The sequence below is a fragment of the Silurus aristotelis genome, assembly GCF_946808225.1.
Source record: "Silurus aristotelis genome assembly, chromosome: 7".
NCBI classification, from domain to species: domain Eukaryota; kingdom Metazoa; phylum Chordata; class Actinopteri; order Siluriformes; family Siluridae; genus Silurus; species Silurus aristotelis.
Window position 1 is genome coordinate 32,010,128 of NC_139580.1, and position 23,109 is coordinate 32,033,236.

General features: G+C 41.9%; 1 protein-coding gene across 1 annotated transcript; it reads left to right on the forward strand.

The window, feature by feature from the left end:
• The first annotated feature begins 443 nt into the window (after positions 1 to 443).
• On the forward strand, positions 444 to 19,862 carry LOC310728773 (uncharacterized protein). The gene is made up of 2 exons (XM_083546574.1): positions 444 to 448; positions 18,924 to 19,862. The coding sequence occupies exon 2, from the start codon at positions 18,957 to 18,959 to the stop codon at positions 19,782 to 19,784; it is 828 nt and encodes a 275-aa protein (XP_083402700.1). The 5' UTR covers positions 444 to 448; positions 18,924 to 18,956; the 3' UTR covers positions 19,785 to 19,862.
• The last annotated feature ends 3,247 nt before the right edge of the window (positions 19,863 to 23,109 follow it).

A 23,109-nucleotide genomic window follows, 5' to 3' on the forward strand; every position in this document is an offset into this window, starting at 1 on the left:
CCTTTTGTTGGCAGAATTGCAATTTTTCCTTACTGACCTTGTGTTTATTATGAGCTAGGGTTTCCAGGACCTTTAACGAGTCCTTCATGCACTGTTCTTTAGTTTGACTACAAATCAGTAGGTCGTCCACATATTGGAGCAAACTGCTTTGAATGTCTAGATCTGCCAGATCTCGCGCTAACACCTGGTTAAAAATTGACGGACTTTCACAATACCCTTGTGGCAGACGCGTGTAGGTGTATTGTTTTCCCCCATATGTGAATGCAAACAGGAACTGAGACTCAGGATGCAGAGGTACACTAAAAAATGCTGAGCTTAAATCAATCACAGTGTACCATTTAGTCCCTTCAGTGATGTTTGTTAACAAAGTGTGTGGATCAGGTACTACGGGATTTTCTGCTACCACCACACGATTTACTGGTCTTAAATCATGGACCAATCTCCATCTGTCTGAATTAGGTTTTCTGACAGGAAAAATGGGTGTGTTGCAAGGGCTGTTTGTTGGAATTAACACTCCTGCTTCAACTAGTCCCTCGATGGTTGGTCTTATCCCCTCTATCGCTTGTTGCGACAATGGGTACTGTTTCTGGTAAGGTAACTGCACACTGGGTTTTAATTGAATTTTCGCCAACCCTGATGACTTAACTAACCCTACATCTGTCTGATGTTTAGTCCATAACTTTTCCAGAATCTGTTTCAGTACCTGTTCTTTTTCTAGTTCAGTCTGTTCTACCTTCTGCTGCCATTGTCCTATCTGTCCTACTTGCGTTCTCACCTGCACCTGTCTGTTAATCAAAACGGTGTGAGCTACCACACTGTCTTCAGCTGTTAGTTTTATTTTGAGATATTTTCTGTCCAATGACACGCTCATATTTTCTCCTATTGGTATCCATTTAGTTATCTGACTTGCTTCTCTGACCATTGGCCCTAAGTCTTTTGATTTAAAATTTTGCCCGATCATAAGGGAGACATGTGGAACAGAGTTCTCGACTGAATACCACTGTGCAATGTGGTCTGGTAGCTGTACTGTTGCAGCTATTCCTTGGGGACCAATGATCACGTTTTCTGCTTTGAGACTGTACTGGTTTCCTTCTACATGTTCTCCCCACTCTTCATCTTGTCCCCCCTCATCATACCTCATTGTGCAATGCCATGGTTTCCTGGTTTCCACACACTCTGGACGCATGTTCGTGAACCATGTTTTCCAGTGGTCATACAGCTTGTGAATTTCTGAGGATGTCACATCGAGTTCCAGCCAATAGACTTTATCCAGTGTCTGTTGTTCTATTTTTCTTTTCACCATCACATACTGTTGAGCTAGGCATTCGGGAAGTTCGACCCACACTCCTGTAGGTCCACAGAAGATTTTTGCTCCCAGCTTGCATAATACATCTCTGCCTAATAGATTTGCTGGGGTATCAGGGGAATACAACAACGGTGCTTGTATTGTGATTCCTTCTACTGTTATGTCTTGTGGCTCTGTAAAATGCAAAGTTTGAGTTTTACCCGAGAAGCCTGCTGTCTTTACTGCTTTGCGTGAGAGGGGGAGCTTAGAGCCTTCTTTTCCAATGCTTGTGAATGTTGCTCCTGTGTCAATCAAAAACGATGCTTGGAGCTGGTTACTCACATCCACCATTATGGTTGGTTCTTGTGCAGGGTACAGTGAGGTGGGGCACTGTACCAGCTCCCCCTCTGGCTTCTCTGGGCATCTTCACATGTTACCTTGAGGTGGACCCGGAGGGCCGCCTCTAAGGTTTGCTTGAGTCTGTTGATTCTGCTGATTCTGGCCCATCCATGGTCCTGCCCAATTTCTGGGGTCTTGCCAACTGTGATTTTGTTGTTGGTTACCTTGCTGTTGTCTTATTGGATATGGGCAGTCTCTCATCATGTGGTTGGGATCTTGGCAGTTCCAGCATCTTCCTCCTCTCGGTGGTTGATAATTTCTTGGTCTTGGTTGAAACATTCCTCCTCTTCCTCTGCCTCTTCCTTGCCCCCACCCTCTGTTTTGTGGTAGATATTGTTGATATGTTGGATAGGCCATCATTGGTTGTCCCACGGGCATTAGTTGCTGATTTTCCTGATCTGGTATGTTTTGACCAGCTGAATCCTGCTGTGTATTCGTTGGTACCATCATGACTGCTGCTTGTTTAGGTGAACTTTTCTCTTCTTTGCGTTTTTCTTGATTTTCTTGTTTGCTCCGTGTTATCTCTCCAAGCTGTGCTTTGTGCAGCAATGTTATTAAATCTTCTGCTGCTTGTTTATTTGCTTTTTTCTTTTTCCTATACATTTCCACAGCATGTGTGACATTTGCCTGGAAAGCTGCCCAGGGCAAGGCGTTAAGTCCCACAACTGATTCAAGTTTCTCTTGTACTTCACTTGGAAGTGCCCTCTTCAACATTATCTTGAACAATGTGATGTTAGCCGTTGTCTCATCCCATGCTGACCCCATCTCTTCGGCCCATGCTTTCTGTAATTTAAGAATGAAGGCAACAGCTCCCTCTTTTTCGTCCATTTTCAGGTTTTCTACCTTGGTTAAATCAGATTGAGTTGGGTATGCGGAGCAAAGTGCATTCCATACGTCATTTCTTTTCACTCCAAATGTCCAGCGATCATACTTTTGATCCTTCCCCACTTCTCCTAGGTGTGCCTGATCCAATATTTTTATCATTTTAGCTTTTCCCAATGATTGTGTCAAAATTGCCTTGATATCTCCCATAGCCAGCATTTGTCCCATAGTCTGTTCTTCAAAGCGTGTTATCCATCTTTGTGCTCCTTCACATATGTTAGGCAGTCTGCTTATTAGACCCGTAAGATCCATAAATGACCATGGTGTGTATACTGAGTCTGTGCCTTTTATAATGACTGGCATCTGCAAAGATTTTCGGTATTTAGGACTTATCCTTTCTTCTTCTTCCATGCTTTCCTCTTCATCATCATGATTCTTTCTTTGTACTTGTGACCTTGTCATTCTACGTTCATGTGGAAAGTTCGTTGTTGTTTCTCTTGTTTTCTTCTGACTTTTCTTTCTTCCGGCCTTGACGTTGGTTTTTGGCTGATTTATTGACAGTTGAAGTTGTAGCTCATCAATATATTGTTGGCACTGGTCCATTCTGTTCTGCTCTCTGTATTTCTGCCTCGAGTTGGGCATTTTCGTATTGGTATAGCTTCACCTTTAATTGATGATTTTCACCTGTCACTTTCGTTATAATCTCCTTTGTCTGGCCCATTTCCCTTTGAGTGTCTTTTAGGATTTCTTCCATTTTTTCCATCCTCTTTTGGGTGTCTGCCAGTTCTTGTCTGTTTGCTGCATTTTCTTTTTCATGAAATGTCATTTCTTCCTGCAGAGTTTTTACCTCTGTGTGCAATGGATCACTTTTCTGTGGCATTCTTGGCGTCATTTCCAATATTCCGTGAACATGCACTTTTTCCCCTCTTTCTGGGTTCCGAATAATAAACTCTTCTTCTTCCTTGCATTCTTCTCCTGAGTTTGAATCTTCTTTGCTTTCTTTTTTGTTTCTGAGGTCTAAAAGAGAGGTGGCTTTGCTTAGTCTTTCTTGTACTTTTGGGGTGCTTTCACCCCTTGTATGTCTTAGTGGTTGCTTTTTCTGGCAGTGTCTTTGATTCTGGTCATACTCAGGCGGTTCCAATTCCTCTCGCTCTCTCTCCAATTCTTCAGGTGGGATGTCTAGATCATAATCGTGTTCATAGTCATATCTCCCTTCGTTGCCGCTTTCTTCATCATTCCCCTCCTCTTCACCAGGAGTCTGAAATAACACTCTATTTGTTTGTCTTGCTCTTTCCTTGTTTATCTTGTTGTCTGGAGCTGGGAGTTCCATCCTCCCTTTAATCCGTCCTCCTGTTATGTCTAGTTGTATGTCATGATACTCTTTCTTTAGTACTGGGTAGAAGCTAATCACCTCATGCTTCTTTGCTTCAGCATATGGAGGTGTTTTTTTCTGTTCCTCAAACTCCTCCAATGGTGGGGCTGAGGCCTTTTCTGACCCTTTTCCTTCTTTACTTCCTGTTCCTTTCTCTGTCTTTTCTTTGTGTACTTTTAGCATTTCCCCCTCATGCTCGAACCACTCAACAATGTCTAATTTCCGTTTTGTCTTTTCCTTCTTTTCTTTTTTTATTTCTCCCCAATTTCTTATTCTGGTCTTCATTACATCACACTTTTCTTTATTAAATGTTCCCTCTTCTGGCCATTGCAAATCCCCAGTTGTCATGTCTTTCCATTTTTTCATGTATTTTTTGATCACCTTTTCAGCCCCTTTATTATCACATCCACAGGTGTGATTGGGGATTCCTCCTTACTCTTGATGCACCCTTGTCTCGCTCTGTGTGCTTCTCTACGGTGGCCTGGGTTTCTATTTTGAGCAGACCACTTTAGATAGACGTTTATCCGTCTTACTGTTTTACAAGGTCGTGTTGGATTTTTTCGGCTTTGTCCACTTAACGAGTTGATTTTATCAACTAGAATTGAGGTGGCTGCACCTCTTTCCCACACTACCTCTTTAGGCTCTACTACAACAGTTGCTGTCAGTCCCGAGCAATAATTAGATTGTTCAGGTACTTCTGCATTTAATTCTATCAATGGTTCTTCGTCTTCACTGTTTGGGTCTGCTATGAAATCAAACAGGTGTATCACTGCTTTACTAGGTGTAGGGGCTATCACTAGGGTGCGCAATACTGGGCTTAACAGTTGGGGTTTTCAGATGCTTCTTATTTTTTCATACCAGTTTTCCTCTGGAAATATCTGGTGTAATACCTCTATACCATGTAAACGTGTAATAGCCCACAATTGTCTTGTATCTGCTTCTCTGTCTGTCTCCTCTCTATACCGTTTCTATCTTTGTATGTCCTTTCGTCCCAAAAATGGGTTCTAAGTCCGTTCGTTTCTATCTCTATGTCCATCAAGTTCACGCATTTATTTTGCTATATTCCCTTTATTTTATTTACTTGTTTATTTATTTATTTATTCTTTATTCAATCGCGCTGCGTGTGTGTGTATACCATACTATTTTATTAATAATACAGATATGACAATAATACAAGTATAATCACAATTTCATCTACAGACAGCACACAAGCATTCATAGAAATACACTCTTCAATCCGGCTTTCACAAACACACTCTTTACAAATAATATGACAGCAAAATATTTACACACTGCAGTTAACACAACGTACATGTACCCATGGCCATCACTTCATATCCTCGGGTCCCACCCCGTACTCATTACGGTGACTCTCCGAGCCTTTTTACTCTTATACTAACAACTCACAACCTTTTAAATGTACCCTTTCCACACCAGTTTGCGAATCTGGATCCCGTAGTAAAGACCTATGGTATCTTTTCCTGTTTTTAGACCATATGAGAAGTGTTATCTTCTCACACCGGGACTTGAACCCGAATCACCAAGGCTTCACCTTTGGGTCTACGCGATTTCGGCCTGCATAGTCTGCAACCTATTAGACCATATGGAAAGTCTGACAGACTAAGGTACAAATAATTAGCCGTAGTTCTACGTGGGTCCCACCCTGCGCCTCTTATACGCAGTGACTCTCCACCTTTTCATCTTTATTTCATGTGGGTCCCACCCTGCGCCTCTTATACGCAGTGACTCTCCACCTTTTCATCTTTATTTCATGTGGGTCCCACCCTGCGCCTCTTATACGCAGTGACTCTCCACCTTTTCAACTTTATTTCATGTGGGTCCCACCCTGCGCCTCTTATACGCAGTGACTCTCCACCTTTTCAACTTTATTTCATGTGGGTCCCACCCTGCGCCTCTTATACGCAGTGACTCTCCACCTTTTCATCTTTATTTCATGTGGGTCCCACCCTGCGCCTCTTATACGCAGTGACTCTCCACCTCACAACTTTATTTCATGTGGGTCCCACCCTGCGCCTCTTATACGCAGTGACTCTCCACCTTTTCATCTTTATTTCATGTGGGTCCCACCCTGCGCCTCTTATACGCAGTGACTCTCCACCTTTTCAACTTTATTTCATGTGGGTCCCACCCTGCGTCTCTTATACGCAGTGACTCTCCACCTTTTCATCTTTATTTCATGTGGGTCCCACCCTGCGCCTCTTATACGCAGTGACTCTCCACCTTTTAAACTTTATTTTATGTGGGTCCCACCCTGCGTCTCTTATACGCAGTGACTCTCCACCTTTTCATCTTTATTTCATGTGGGTCCCACCCTGCGCCTCTTATACGCAGTGACTCTCCACCTCACAACTTTATTTCATGTGGGTCCCACCCTGCGCCTCTTATACGCAGTGACTCTCCACCTCACAACTTTATTTCATGTGGGTCCCACCCTGCGCCTCTTATACGCAGTGACTCTCCACCTTTTCATCTTTATTTCATGTGGGTCCCACCCTGCGCCTCTTATACGCAGTGACTCTCCACCTCACAACTTTATTTCATGTGGGTCCCACCCTGCGCCTCTTATACGCAGTGACTCTCCACCTTTTCAACTTTATTTTATGTGGGTCCCACCCTGCGCCTCTTATACGCAGTGACTCTCCACCTTTTCAACTTTATTTTATGTGGGTCCCACCCTGCGCCTCTTATACGCAGTGACTCTCCACCTTTTCAACTTTATTTCATGTGGGTCCCACCCTGCGCCTCTTATACGCAGTGACTCTCCACCTTTTCATCTTTATTTCATGTGGGTCCCACCCTGCGCCTCTTATACGCAGTGACTCTCCACCTTTTCAACTTTATTTCATGTGGGTCCCACCCTGCGCCTCTTATACGCAGTGACTCTCCACCTCACAACTTTATTTCATGTGGGTCCCACCCTGCGCCTCTTATACGCAGTGACTCTCCACCTTTTCAACTTTATTTCACATTTGCTTTTTCTCATCCAACACTAATTTTTCCACCCAATAGTTCTTGGACCCTAGGCCAGCAGTCTATACCCTCCCCGGGGCCGACAACCCTATGGGCGTACAGTTACTAATCACAGACTTTGAGTATAACAGGTGTCTGCTTACCTTTTTTCTCTGAATCTTGTTGTCAGCGGCTGCAGCCCACAGAATGTTCGGTCCCCTGTTCAGGTTTTCGACCTTTACGCTGACCTTCAGGGCCCCACGTTGGGCGCCATTAAATATGTCGGATCTCAGAGCCCGTCTCTGAGGTGACACATCGAGGGTGGATTCTTTCGTTTAGAAGATTCCCAATAATGCTCAGCCAACTCTAGAAAAACTTAAATATAATAGATACAAACTGCCAATGAAGGATCCTCAGTCTCAGATAAGTAAAAGCAAACTTCTTTATTCCATACACGTTCCAATGAGCTCAATAGAAGATGGGTACCTCACATAAAAAATGAACAGCACATCAAAAATGATAGAGCACGCCAAAGTGAGGAAGTACAAGTACTGTCTGTTTCACGCTTGTATTTATACTCTGTAGCCACCGTATCTTTCTATTTTTTCTAATTTCTTCACCTTGAGTAATTCCCCTTATTTTCCGATCTTGCCCTCTTTTTTTCAATTCCCCTTATCTTTGACCTTGGTGCTCTTTCCTCCAAACAACACCATATTTGGAGTTCCTGTTTTTCCCAATTCCCCTTATATTCGGCCTTTTCCTTGATTTTATATAAAAAAAAATAAGTGAGTATAAAGCCCTTATTTTTCTGGATCCAACCATACGCTGTTTTTCAGTCCTCCAAGTGTGAACACCATTTTTGCGGCCTATTTTGTCTTCCTGCACCTGCAATGGGTAAGTGTTATGCTTTACTCTTTTTATAATGCCGTTTGCTATTCTACATTTATTGAATCGAGTTATCTCAGTGTATTAGATTGTCTGTATACATGTGCTTGATTATATTATTTTATTTGATAGCTGCAAGTGCCCAGGTTATATTTTAATTGTGCATTCTAAACTGATTGTTTCATAGTATATAGAATTTTCTCTTGAATGTGTGTTATCCTTTGCCTACACCTAGCAGTCACCGTGATGTTACCCTGTCTAACATCTTATCTCTGTTGGTCTCTTTTGCTCAGCTCCGCCACGCAAACGTTCTGGAATATCTCCAATGGGTCTTCTTCGCAGACAATACCGCCAGTTCCAGCTCTCCTCACTTGCTGCTGAGCTTGCTCTTTTCCTTGAACAACTCTCTGGCCTAACTGTTCCAGCGAATCCCTATCTGCCTCCTCGCATAGTGCAGAGCACTGCTACGCGCGACATGGGCACACAGACCTCTCCTGATCTCTCTGCTACCCGCTATTGAGCTTATGATGACAACTGCAGTGAAGGCTCCTGTCCCCCACCGTTTTCTCCCTATTCTTCACACTGGTCTCCCACTGATTATTCCCCAACATCTCCTGCGCCAAACCAACGTGCTCCTGTGCCTTCACCTGGCCTTGGGCCAAGCTACTCCTTCATGTCTCCTGCAGCTGCAGCTGCAGCAGCCCACCCGCCTTGCTATCCCAATAAAAATGCTTAAAACTCCCTCAAGGTCGTTTTCTGTCCTTCTTTATCTATTCCACACACTTATAGCATTCAGTCAGAGAATCTATCCTGCTCACACATGTAAATATCTTATTATTACTATTTTATACTTGGTGTAAATAAAAACTTGATTAACATATGGTTAAATAGGTGTTATCAAAACTACTTCTATTGTATCTAATAAGTTCTATATTTGATTTAGGTTACTTTTTATTGGATTAATGTTAGTTTGATTATAACACACGCTAGATAAGGTTGATTAAAATTATTTCTCGACAGTATAGTCCAAACCGTTCAACGGACGATGCTATCTCCACAACCCTCCATCTGGCCCTCACCCACCTGGATAACAAGGACTCGTATGTACGAATGCTGTTCATTGACTTCAGCTCAGCATTCAACACAATCATTCCTCAGCACCTGAATCGAGAAGTTGAACCTTCTGGGCCTGAACACCTCCCTCTGTAACTGGATCCTGGACTTCCTGACTGAGAGACCTCAGTCAGTCAGGATCGGGAACAGCATCTCCAGCACCACCACACTGAGCACTGGTGCCCCCCAGGGCTGTGTGCTCAGCCCACTGCTGTTCACTCTGCTGACTCACGACTGTGTAGCAATGCACAGCTCGAACCACATCATCAAGTTCGCTGATGACACGACCGTGGTGGGTCTAATCAGCAAGAACGACGAGTCAGCATATAGAGAAGAGGTGCAACGGCTAACTGCCTGGTGTGGAGCAAACAACCTGTCTCTGAACGTGGACAAAACGAAAGAGATGGTTGTTGACTTCAGGAGAGCACAGAGCGACCAATCTCCACTGATTATTGATAGATCCTCAGTGGAGATCGTCAAGAGCACCAAATTCCTTGGTGTTCATCTGGCGGACAAGCTCACCTGGTCACTTAACACCTGCTCCATCACCAAGAAAGCCCAGCAGCGTCTCTACTTTCTAAGAAGGCTGAGGAAAACCCACCTCCCTTCCCCCATCCTGTCCATGTTCTACAGAGGGACCATTGAGAGCATCTTGAGCAGCTGCATCACTGCCTGGTTTGGGAACTGCACCGTCTCGGATCGCAAGACCCTACAGAGGATAGTGAGGACAGCTGAGAAGATCATCGGAGTCTCTCTCCCCTCTTTCATGGACATTTACACCACATGCTGCATCCGCAAAGCACACAGCATTGTGGACGATCACACACACCCATCACACACACTTTTTACACTCCTACCATCAGGAAAACGGTTTCGAAGCATTCGGGCCGCAACAACAAGACTGTGCAACAGTTTCTTTCCACAAGCCATCAGGCTTCTCAATACACAGAAATGAACGGAACTCTCACACACACACACACACACCCACACACACACACACACACACACACACACTCAATTGTGTGTAACAAACTGTCAAATGTTTCCTGGACTTAACACACACTCGTCACTCATCAATCCATTCCACCACCATTCATTTATTTATTATTTATTATTCTCAACTGTACCACAATCATAACTGCTGTTTTTTGCACATTTATCATTATCACTGTATTATACTGTTTACATGCTGTTTTTTGCACCTTCGACTGCTGCTGTATTTTTTGCACTACATTGTTCTGTTTATAGTCACTTCTGGGGTATAGTTTTTAGTTTGTATAGTTTTTACAGTCTTCTTGTACAGTACTGTATAATCAAGTATACAGTAGGTTTACTGGTCGGTGCTATATTGGGTTTTGTGTCTTGTCTTGTGTCGTCTGTCTGCACTGTCTGTCTGCACTGTTTGCACTAGGTTGCACTCGATGCACTTTATGTAACTTGTGTTGTAGCTCTATTTTGTTTTGTTTGTTGTTGTTTAGTGTAGCACCAGGGTTCTGGAGAAACGTTGTCTCGTTTTTACTGTGTACTGTGTACCACTGTGTATAGTATAAATGACAATAAAAGCCTCTTGACTTGACTCTTGACTTGAAAGCCAGCTAGTGTAGCATATGTAACCCTACTGCCATATGCATATCTTATTTTCCATATTTCTTTTATTTTTATATTTACTTTTAATCACTTTTACATTTCACTTAGTGCAGGACAATGTAAGGCAGATATTACAGACATTAAAATATTTTTTGCATACACCTAACTCTTTCACTGACTGAACATTAGGGCCCGGATTCACTTTTCACATATCTGTCTCTGCCATTATCTGTCACAGTTTAAGCATTCTCTGTTTGTTGTTCTGACAAAGGAAACTAGTGTTGGGGAGGATTCAACGTCTGTTGAGGCCCATGTGAACGTTCTACAAAGTGAGTATCAGAAGAAACATCCAGACATCTCGACTGTCAAAGACCGCATGGCACGAACATTCTCCTGGAGACGTCGAGAAATCATGGAAGGAATGTCTGTGGAGGATGTAGTCAAAAAGTACCCATACTTAAGAACTCCTGATGGAGTAAATATTGAAAACATCTGAATGATACAGGGTCTCACAATAACTCACCATATATGTCATTTGCTTTACCACATTGCAAAATATGTGATTGAGAAAGTAGGATATTTTTCCACATTGCAGGAATTGACTTAAGGCTGTGCTTATCTTTTTGCCATCCATCTTCAGAGAAAAGATCGATTACTATGAAAGAGGTAGGCTTCTGATTTATCCTGCAATGCTGGCTGGTGGACCTCATGTTAGTACATGAGCAGAAAAAGATGGCTTGAATTTGGGACTTTTCTGTCTCCGGTAGATGTGCTTCATTTTTGCCATACATTTTTCATTTTAATTTTTTTTTTATTTAAGACGTTTAGTCCAGCTTTAGTATGAAAATTCTAGAGTAAATCTACCTGTAAAACCATCTACAATATATACAGGGAATTTTTTTTATATATATAATAAAAGGCTAAAATGACTGACTCATTTTATTTACATGAAAATGTTTCTTTTTGTTTTCTCTTATGTAGGAGGACCCTTCTACCCCCTTTCCAACCATTCAACTGATGGAGAATGATTGGAAGATGGCAATTGTTGGAAGAGGGCACAGCATGGTGAAGGTGGATGGCATTGTTGTATGCCAGTGCACCAGCCTAGACGAGGCCTTCATGACTGCCTTCTGTATGTATTTTACTTTTTAACATCACATATACACCACACCTGAAGAACACTCTCACTTTCCTTCAGAGGCATTGTCAACATTGTGGATGAGGGAGACAAGCCACTGCCCAAAGTGCACACGGAGGACATTCAGAACCGTTAATTAATCCAATGTTGGAATCGTTTATTGAAACACAGCTTGAACCCTGATCAGCAAAATTCATCTGATCCAATTTCTCTGATCCTTAAGTTATTGTTAATGTGTGGTATAGAATATCCAGTATGAGTTCTAAAACTGAATTGAGAATGGTCTGTACTTTTATACTCAAAAATGTGCTACTTTTGTGATTAAAAAAATTTGAAAAATGCACTGCCTCTGTTTTGTATTTAAACAGGTAACAAAATGCTCAAAGCCTAATGCTTCTGAAGGAATTAGAATTGAGTCCCCCCCCCCCCCCTCACCCATGCAAGTGTTTTATTTTTAGGACAAATCAGTTCAGCTGGATATTAGTGAAGGGCCCTGGGAGAATACCAGGACGTGCGGAGCCTAACCTAAATCTTCTTATTTTTTTTTTTTTATGGCGGGTTGCGAACCTACTAGGAGATGATCTGAGCAGCGTTGGTGACTAGGAGAACCCGAATCCAAAAAGTGTTTTGTTGGTTAGCACTACTGATGACTATTGATGTGCAGGTTGCAGGTTGTTTTTTATTTTATTTTGTTGCTCTTATTTTGTTGCTTTTAAAAAACCTCACATGTTAACCTTTTTAAACAGTTAAAAATTATTTACTGTTTAAAAAGTTTAACGTGAGGTTTTTTTATTAAAAAACCTTACAAGTTTGTAGTATTTCAGATTTGAGTTCTGTGTAATTTTGTAAACATTATATTGTATTATATTTGATTAGATTTTTGGATATTGTAGGAATTGTTACTGAAAAAATATAAACCACAAAAACCTAAATTATTAACTTTTTGTTTACTGGGACATGAGCAAATAGCACATTATAATTTATAATAATATTTAGGGGGAAAAACAGACATATCATGTTATTATTTGACATTAATAACTTCGCTTTAACCTTCATATGATTAACTGTCTTCAATGGTAATAAAAACACTGATTTAATGATTACAAGAATAATCTTTAAATATTAGATATCATTCTATGTAAAAATACTAATTACTCTGTGAAAACACAGCTCATTTCTATAATATCAAAATACAATACATTTTTGATCAATTTAATGAGGGAACGTTAAAATACAGAAAATAGATGTAAAACAACAGGCATTTTGTTGTAAATTAAAAAAAAGCTACATTTCTATAAAAAAATACAGACTGTAAAAAAAACTTTTTTTTTTAACAATGCATTCGCTTCCTCTTTGTTCTAACACCTCGAACAGTTTACTGTGGAATATTTAGCAGTGAGGAAATTTCACGACTGAACTTATTGCACAGGTGGCATCCTGTCACGGTACCACGCTGGAATTTGTTGAAAAAAGCAACCCCTAAACATACATGTAACGGTTTCATTATTCTTTAGATGAATGCCAACGTAAATAAAATAATCTCTCTGTATGATCACAACAAGCACACAAATGGCAACTCAATGTAGACAGTTCCAGTAACTCCTGAGAGGTTTTTTAGGATGGACTCTACTCAAATGAATGTGTAAAGTATTCCATGTCTTAAAGGAACACAGAGAATTTGTGCGAAGGGAAGGGTAGCGTCGCCTGTGACGGTGCTCTAATCTAATATGTTTTAGTAGCTCATATCTACTAGATACGGCTACACTACATGCCTTACACTTCCATGATCCTGAGGAATAATTCTTCCTCCTGGCCCCATACTAAAATCTCGTGCACATTAGTTGTTTTAAAAATCAAATAAAAAGAAACATTTCAATTATAAATGTAAATGTAGTAAATGATGTTATAACCTGTAATGACTGATGCAGATGGACTTCAGACAGGTGCAGGCTGAAGGCACACTTGCAGCTGGACAGTTATTATTAGTAATAATACATTATTATTAGTAGTAATAATACATTATTATTTTTTTTTTCATTGTTACAATTATACAACCAATATAATTTTAATATGGAAGTGGCTGATTAAGCGCAGCCCTACATAAACCCCTCGCCTTCTCTCATTCACCATCAGTTCTACTATTTCACTAAGGAGAACACTATTGACCCAGCGTTCTACGTCCCAGTGGATACTGCCGCGATCTCCATCACTCCAGAGACCGCTCAGGTCTTCCTCAACACACAACTCTTTGCTTTTCATTCAGCTTTTCAGTTTATTTTCCGTTGTATCGCCACTTCAATAAAACCTGCTTTCTTACAAACTCCGGGTTTTACTTCAGTCACTCCGCAACCGTGACAATTTCCCCCCTTCCCTTATTTTTATCATGTAAATCATTATGGCTATCATACTCTGGCTTTACAGCTGGTGAACTTTTAATACTGTGTTATTTCAGAATCGTTCCATTTTCAATACGGTTCTTTCTTTCTTAACAAGCAGACTCATCTGTGCAAAGTCTCTCCCTCTCCTGTTGAGCTGAGTGTGAAAGATTCACTTATACCACACGTGTAGTTTAGACAAGTGACAGTTAATGCTAATCTCACTACCAGTGTTGGGGGTAACGCTTTACAAGCAACGCGCGTTACGTAATAATATGACTTTTCTGGAGTAACGAGTAGAGCGTTACTTTATAAATGTACACATTAATATCTGAGTTACTTTTAAAAAAAAGTAAGTTTAACTTTTCAGTTAAATTATTTTTCATAAAAAAATAAATGAATTAAAATGAACGTAGTCAGTGGTCACGTGACCCTGATCAAGAGGGCAGCTTGAGAGTTTTGCTCTGCTTTAGAACTCCTTATTTTTTTTTTATTCCGCCCTATTTTCTACATAATTTGTACTATCTCGATAGCGTGGAAGGACATGGAAAGTGGTGGGGATAAGGATTTTCCTATTTTTTCATCTACAAGGTCACAGAAAAGTAAAGAGAAAAAGAAAAACACCGCCGCACGTGATGGAGAAGGGGAAGAGGCTAGCGCTAGCCCGCAATCGGACACTTCACTTATTTTGAGTGAAATTAGGGGCTGTGGGCACGCGGCTAGACGGTATTGAGGGACAGTTAGGAAAAATTGCCTCCTCTGTTGCGGTCCTCGAGAATGCGTTCACTGCTCTCACGGTACGAGTCACTGACACCGAGTCGCGTATAACTACAGCCGAGCAACGGATCTCTGCAGTGGAAGACACGGGGAGTGCCCATAGCAATCAGATGGCTAACTTGCGTGCTACCGTGGAGCAACGCAAGCTAAAGTGGATGATCTGGAAAACCGGGGTCGCCGTAAAAACATGAGGATTGTTGGGCTCCCTGAGAAAGCAGAAGGCATTGAATCTCTGACTACTTTTTTGCAGTCTATGTTTCCGGTTTAGCTTCAGCTTCCCACAGGTTTCCCTGCTATCGAGATTGAGAGAGCGCACAGAGCCCCCCTTCCATCTCAATTAACACCAAACGCGCCGCCAAGGAGTGTTATTGTCCGGTTCCTCCGCTTCCCAGTAAGAGAGGCGGTTTTGAGAGCTGCCAGAAAGACACCGGTAAACCATAGTGGTGCCACGATACGCTTTTTCCCAGATTTATCGGCGGAGATTGTGCAAAAACGGCGGGCGTTTGGAGGCGTGTGTAAGAGAATGGTGGATCGAGGGTTATACCGTGGCTTTGCTTATCCAGCTAGACTCCGCTGTTTACACAATGGAAAGATCATTTTGTTTGACACTGTGGAGGCAGCTGCTAACTTTCTGGACACAGCCGGGTGATCTTTTGCTTTTCTGTAGACAATAGGGTTATTCCCGTTTTTTCCCATTCCTTCAGTCACTTTGATGGCATTTCATGTTTCTCCTTACTGAACTTGAACACATTTATATGGCTTTTTCAGTTTGTTGCAGGACCACTCGGTGGAATTTTGTTTTTTGGGCAAACTTCGGTTCTATTTTTAGGACTGTTATGCTGGTCTGCACTAAAGTTTTTTACTTATTAATTTAATTATCTTTTTCCTTTTTAGTTTTAAAAAGCCAGTTAATTACATGTCCACAACTATTTTTTTATTTATTTATTTATTTATTTTTTTTCTTTATAGGTGGTATTCAATTGATATTTTTTCCTGTTAAGGTAATTTAGGGTGGACTTTATTTGTTTATTTCTAGGAGTTTTTTTAGGGGGTTCCTTCTGTCTGTCTTGTTTCTGGGTGGTCAATGGAGGTGTTGGTGGATGGTGGGTGTGACGAGTTGATATGTGAGCCCTATCGTTTGGGGATAGGGCAGAGGGGGGAGGGTTGGTGGGGGTTTTTGTTTATGTTTATGTTTAGGAGAGCCGGTTATATTACAGAGTTATGTTGTCTTAATCTTACTTCTGTCAATCCACAGCATTTAAATACTTTAAACAGCACTGATGTATGTCTGATCTGACTAGGGTGGTCACATGGAACGTGAAGGGCATGGGTAACATAGTCAAAAGAAAGAAAGTTCTGACATTCTTGAAGCAGGAAAGGATAACTATTGCACTCCTACAGGAGACGCATTTGTCGGACGCAGAACATTTAAAGCTTAAAAGGGACTGGGTTGGGAAAGTATATTTTAGTTCTTTCTCGTCAAATAAACAGGGCGTGGCCATTTTGATACATAAAAATTTTCCTTTCATCTTAGAACAGGTTGAAAAAGATCCTGAAGGCAGATTTGTTCTGATTACTGGTCACATCTTAGGAAAACCTCTTACTGTTTTAAATGTGTATGCCCCAAATGAGGACAGCCCTGACTTTATATCAAAGATGGTCCTATTGTTTAATCACAAGTGTAATGGCCTGGGGATTATGGCTGGGGACTTTAATTGTGTCATGGACGGTAGGTTGGACAGATCATCCTTCACAAGATCATCTGCCCGTTCTTCAAGAACTCTGCAAAATATGTGTCACGCTTCAGGCTTAGTGGACATATGGAGAGAGCTACACCCAGGGGTCAAGGATTTTACATTTTATTCCTCTCCCCATAATTCTTATTCCAGGTTAGACTATTTATTCTTGCCTTCCAGATTTGTTAATTGTGTGAGATCCTGTGAAATCGGTCCAGTGGTTCTTTCCGACCATAGCCCAGTGTATTTAGATTTAACAGGATTTTCAACCCCAAAATCTTCTTACTGGAAATGTAATAGTTCTCTCCTTAATGACAACGCGTTCTGCCAGTTTCTTGAAGATAAAATATCCCAGTACTGGCAGGATAACGAATTCTGTCCAGTGGACAGGCTTTCCTCCGGAATTTTACAAAAGATTTTGGCATGTGCTGTCCCCTATTTTCATGCCGGTAGTTGATAACCTTTTGGAGGACAGTCTTACTCCAGATTCCTGGAGGACTGCTTCTATTAGCTTGATCCTCAAAAAAGGGAAGAACCCGTTAGACTGTGCCTCGTATCGCCCAATCAGTTTACTTAATGTAGACTTCAAAATTGTGGCAAAAGCTTTAGCTCGTCGCCTGGAGAGGATTCTACCTAAAGTTATTAAACCAGACCAGACTGGTTTCATTAAAGCACGTTATGGTTCAGACAATGTTCGTCGTCTGTTGAACATAATACAGCATCTGACTGTAAACGGTGACCCGGCTGCTATAAAATCTCTGGATGCAGAGAAAGCGTTCAACAGGGTTGAGTGGAGGTTTTTATTTCAGGTGTTGGACAAGTTCAGTTTGGGCTCTAACTTTATCAAATTAGTGAGGCTTCTTTACTCTAGCCCATCAGCCGTAGTTAATACTAACGGTTTACTATCAAGTAAACTTTCGATCCAAAGAGGTTGCCGTCAGGGCTGTCCCCTGTCGCCACTCTTGTTTGCCTTATATATAGAGCCTTGGGCGGAAAGTATTCGCATGCATAGGGGCATCCGGGGGGTGATGGCAGGTGGGATGGAACACCGTCTTTCATTATATGCGGATGATGTTCTTCTTTACTTAAAACAGCCACAGTTATCCATTCCCAGCCTGTTGGAGACAATTAACCATTTTGGTCAGTTTACTGGATTTAAAATAAAATTTGGGAAATCCCAGGCCATATTTTTAAATACCCCACAACCGGTTAAGTCACATTGTCCCTTTTACGTCACTGACTCTGGGTTTCTTTATTTGGGCATACACATAACCTCTGACTTAAAGGATTTATTCTCTAAGAACTACTCACCCCTAATGGCGAGACTTAAGCAAGACATGAATAGATGGGCCCCTTTACCAATTTCTTTCTTTGGAAAAATTAATACGATCAAAATGAATGTGCTCCCCCGTTTACTCTACTTATTTCAGTGTTTACCCTGTTATTTGGACCAGAACCTTTTTAAGGATCTAAATGCAGCTATTGGTAGGTTTGTATGGAACAATAAAAAACCTAGGATTACACTTGCTTCTCTTTTGAAGCCGAGGGAGTGTGGGGGTGGCTCTTTGCCCAATGTGCGGCTATTTTATTGGGCTGCTCAGATTAAACAAATGCTTAGCTGGTTTTTGGATGATACAGACTCCTTGTGGGTCAGTATGGAATCTTTTGCATGTGCGCCAAGACTGCTAACGTCCCTTCCGTTTATTAATAACTCTAAGGAGGTCTGCCCAGTAGCTGGGAATTTTTTGCTTTTGAACACACTTTTGGCTTGGGATGATGTCAGGAGATATCTCAATGTCCCCAAGAATTTGTCCATGCAATCCCCGATTGCTTTAAACCCTGACTTCCCTGACTCGTTAGCCGGTATTGGCCTTCTGGCCTGGGCAGAAAAGGGTATATCTACTTTGGCTGATTTATTTACAGGAAAGGTGTTTAAATCTTTTGAGACGCTTAGGATAGATTACCAAATTCCCAAAACAGATTTTTTCAAATTTCTCCAATTGCGGCATTTTATTCAGTCTGGAGTGAGACAGGGGAAAATTCGCTGGGAACTTTCTGATGTTGAAGATAACCTTCTTCTTCCGGGGGCGCTCAAGGGACAGATTTCTTATCTAGGGTTAGGGTCATGTATTGAAGTTTTGCACAGCGCTGCCAGGAAGGTCCCACTTACCTGTGACGGGTTCCTGTGACGTAGCTTCCTGTGTTTGACTTGTTTGCCGCGAGTTACGTGATTGTATCTCTCTCGGCGTCTTTCAAACAAACTTTGCTATCTATCCATCCGTTTTTCCTCTTTTAATAATCCTTAATTGTTTTTGTCTTCCTGACTTGTGCCTGTAGTTAGTTAACTCGACTATAACTAGTGTTGTTTATATTTATTTTCTCTCACTCACATCTCTGTATAATAAATCTGTTCGTGACGATAAGCACTATGCCGGTTGTTTGTCTGCATTCGAGCACAGGTGAGGACTCGTTCGAGTTGCAAACGGTGGCGTTGGAGATGGAGGCATTGGAGAAACAGATTCGCAAGCTGCATGTAAAGCATGACCGGCTGCGAGAGCGGAAAGCGGCGCTGGAAACATCCCGGGCGGACGCGCACTCATCCCAGGTAAACTCCCGGGTTGAACCTAACGCTCCCAGCACATCAACTCCGCGTGCTTCTATGCCCAGGCCCAGCGCACCTACAACTCCGGCACCGGTGCAACATGGACCCTGGATGCGGCCGCGGCGGAAGAGACAAGCCAAGCCCCGATCGAGGACGTCTCCACCTCCACCACCAGCCTTCGAGATCTCGACCGAGAACCGCTTCGTCCCCCTCCGCGAGACGGAACGCGACACTGTTATTCTCAGAGATTCCATCGTCCGGCATGTCCGCGCTACCCGAGCTAAAGGTAAGGTGCACACTCGCCGTTTTCCTGGTGCTCATGTTCTGGATGTCGCTGCGCAGGTACCCGCGATCCTGAACGAGAACTTCGGAGCGGTTGTTCTCCATGCCGGAGCAAACGACACCAGGCTGCGGCAAACGGAGATCTTAAAGAGGGACTTCAGGATCCTGGTGGAGACGGTACGCAGCACATCACCCACAACGAGGATCATAGTGTCAGGACCTCTTCCCACTTACCAGCGAGGGGCTGAGAAGTTTAGTAGACTTTTAGCTCTAAATGAATGGTTACAGTCATGGTGTCGAGAACATAAACTTCTCTTTGTTAATAACTGGAACTGTTTCTGGGAGCGTCCTAGGTTCTTCCGCCCTGATGGCCTGCACCCCAGCAGAGTTGGAGCAGCAGTGCTATCAGATAACATCTCTAGGATCCTTCACACCATCTGACTGGTAAGACATCAAGAAATCTTCAACTATAAGAACACGCATACTAAAGACCAAATAGTTACAAGTTCACACACAGCCCAGTTTATAGAAACCGTATCTATTCCTCGGGTAGTAAAACCAAGAATTACATACACAAGATCCAGAAATAATCTTATTGCAGTTAAAACTGAAAAATGCCAGATAAACAAACACAACAAAGTTCTAAAGTTCGGTCTTTTAAACATTAGATCACTTGCACCCAAAGCACTGATTGTAAATGAGATGATCACAGAGAATAATCTCTCAGCACTCTGTCTCACTGAGACCTGGATTAAACCAGGTGATTATATGGGTCTAAACGGCCAGGATATGTTTATAAGCATGAGCCCCGTCAGACTGGTTGTGGGGGGGGGTGTAGGAACCATTTATAGTGCTTCTCTTAATAAACTTTCTTTTCGGCTTCTCCCGTTAGGGGTCGCCACAGCGGATCCTCCGCACGTTTGATTTGGCACATGTTTTACGCTGGATGCCCTTCCTAACGCAACCCTCCCCAATTTATCCGGGCTTGGGACCGGCACTAAGAGTGGCTGGGGATGGTTCCCTGACCGGGAATCGAACCCGGGTCGCAGCGGTGGGAGCGCTGCATCTTAACCACTAGACCACCTTCTCTTAATGTTAGTCAGAAATTAGGATTCAGCTTTAAATCATTTGAAGTGCTCGTTCTTAAAATTGCACTTTCAGACATGCATAGAAAACTCGCTCTGGTCACCGTGTACAGACCCCCAGGGCCCTACGCTGATTTTCTTCATGAGTTTGCTTGTTTTCTCTCAGACCTCTTGATCAGCTTTGATAAAGTGCTGCTTGTAGGAGATTTTAATATTCATGTAGATGATGCAAACGATGCCCTAGGATTATCATTTGTCGATTTACTAAACTCTTTTGGAGTTAAACAAAACGTCACCAGACCAACTCACCGTTTTAACCACACACTAGACTTAATAATATCCCACGGAGCAGACGTCACTGATATCGATATTTTACCCCAGAGTGATGACATCACAGACCATTATCTCCTACTGTACACACTACCGGTAGAGCAGATTAACCGTGTTTTACCACGGTATCGACTTGGTAGGACTATTATTCCAACCACTAAGGACAGATTCATAAATAACCTGCCTGATTTATCTCAGTTTCACATTAAACCCATAACTGCTGATCATCTTGATGAGATGGCGAACAACATAGACCTTATCCTCACTAGCACTTTAGACACTGTTGCCCCCATCCGGTTAAAAAAGGTTCGAGAACAAGCACCTGCACCTTGGTATAATAGTCATACGCATGCCCTAAAGAGAACAACACGTAATCTGGAGAGAAAATGGAGGAAAACTAAATTGGAGGTATTTAGAATTGCGTATAAAGACAGTATGCTTAGCTACAGACAGGCGCTAAAAGCTGCTAGAGCTAAACACCTGAGCAAACTCATAGAAAATAACAAAAACAATCCCAGGTTCCTTTTCAGTACAGTCGCTAAATTAACAACAAATCAGGGATCTGAAAAATGTGTTCCATCACAGTTTAGTAGTGAAGACTTTATGAATTTCTTCACTGAAAAAATAGATAACATTAGAAAAACAATTGTGGCAGTTCAACCTCTGACAGCATCTCCCGACACAATCGTACTTACAACTCCACAACTACACTGTTTTACATGTATAGGACAGGAAGAGCTGTATGATGCTATTATGAAAGCTAAATCAACAACATGTCAGTTAGATCCAATTCCCACTAAACTACTGAAGGAAGTGTTATATACAGCTGGTGAGCCTCTTTTAAATATTATTAACTCCTCACTATCGTTAGGTCATGTCCCTAAATCCCTCAAGTTAGCAGTTATTAAGCCCCTCATTAAAAAACCTAATCTGGATCCAAGCACGCTATCGAATTACAGACCAATTTCAAATCTCCCATTTATGTCTAAGATTTTAGAAAAGATTGTCGCTGCCCAGTTATGTAACCACTTGCAGGAGAACAATATCTTTGAAGAGTTTCAGTCAGGTTTTAGGCCCCATCATAGCACAGAAACTGCTCTAGTTAAAATCACTAACGACCTGTTTTTAGCTTCAGACCAAGGCTACATCTCCCTATTAGTTTTACTAGATCTTAGTGCTGCGTTCGACACTATAGATCATGATCTTCTCCTTGATCGCTTACAGAATTACATCGGTATTCAGGGACAGGCATTAAGCTGGTTTAAATCCTACCTGTCCAATCGTTACCATTTCGTAGATTTAAATGGAGAGCTATCCAGGATAATGCTAGTAAATTATGGCGTGCCACAAGGGTCAGTTCTAGGACCCCTGCTTTTTACAATATACATGCTTCCATTAGGAAATATTATTAGAAGGCATGGAATTAGCTTCCATTGTTATGCTGATGATACCCAGCTATATATTTCATCCAAACCAGGCGATACAGCTCAATTAGCTCGCATAACTGAGTGTGTTGAAGAAATAAGAGATTGGATGACCCATAACTTTCTGCTATTAAATTCTGATAAAACGGAGATTTTGCTCATCGGCCCAAAAAATAGTACACAGAAGCTCCAGCATCTTAGCCTGCATTTAGACGGTTGTTCTGTAACTACTAGTTCAACGGTAAAAGACCTGGGAGTTATTTTAGACAGCAACTTATCTTTTAAAAATCACATCAATTAAGTAACAAAAACAGCCTTCTTTCACCTTAGAAATATTTCTAAGCTAAGAAATATGTTATCTATATCTGATGCAGAGAAGCTCGTCCATGCGTTTATGACCTCTAGAATAGACTACTGTAATGCATTACTAGGTGGATGTCCTGCATCATTAATAAACAAGCTTCAGTTAGTTCAGAATGCCGCAGCAAGAGTTCTTACTAGGTCAAGAAAATACGATCATATAACCCCAATCTTATCGTCCCTACATTGGCTTCCTATTAAGTTTCGAATAGACTACAAACTACTGCTACTCACTTATAAAGCACTAAATGGTTTGGCTCCCATGTATCTCTCCAGTCTCTTAACACGCTACAATCCGTCACGCTCCCTGAGATCTCAAAACTCTGGGCTTCTAGTAGTTCCTAGAATAGCAAAGTCCACTAAAGGTGGTAGAGCATTTTCACATTTAGCTCCTAAACTCTGGAATAGTCTTCCTGACAGTGTTCGGGGTTCAGATACACTCTCCCAGTTTAAGTGTAGAATAAAAACATATCTTTTTAGCAAAGCCTACACATAACACACATCACACACATCACATCACAACCTTGTGCTCCAGAACATCTGATCACATGCACATTATCAACTTGT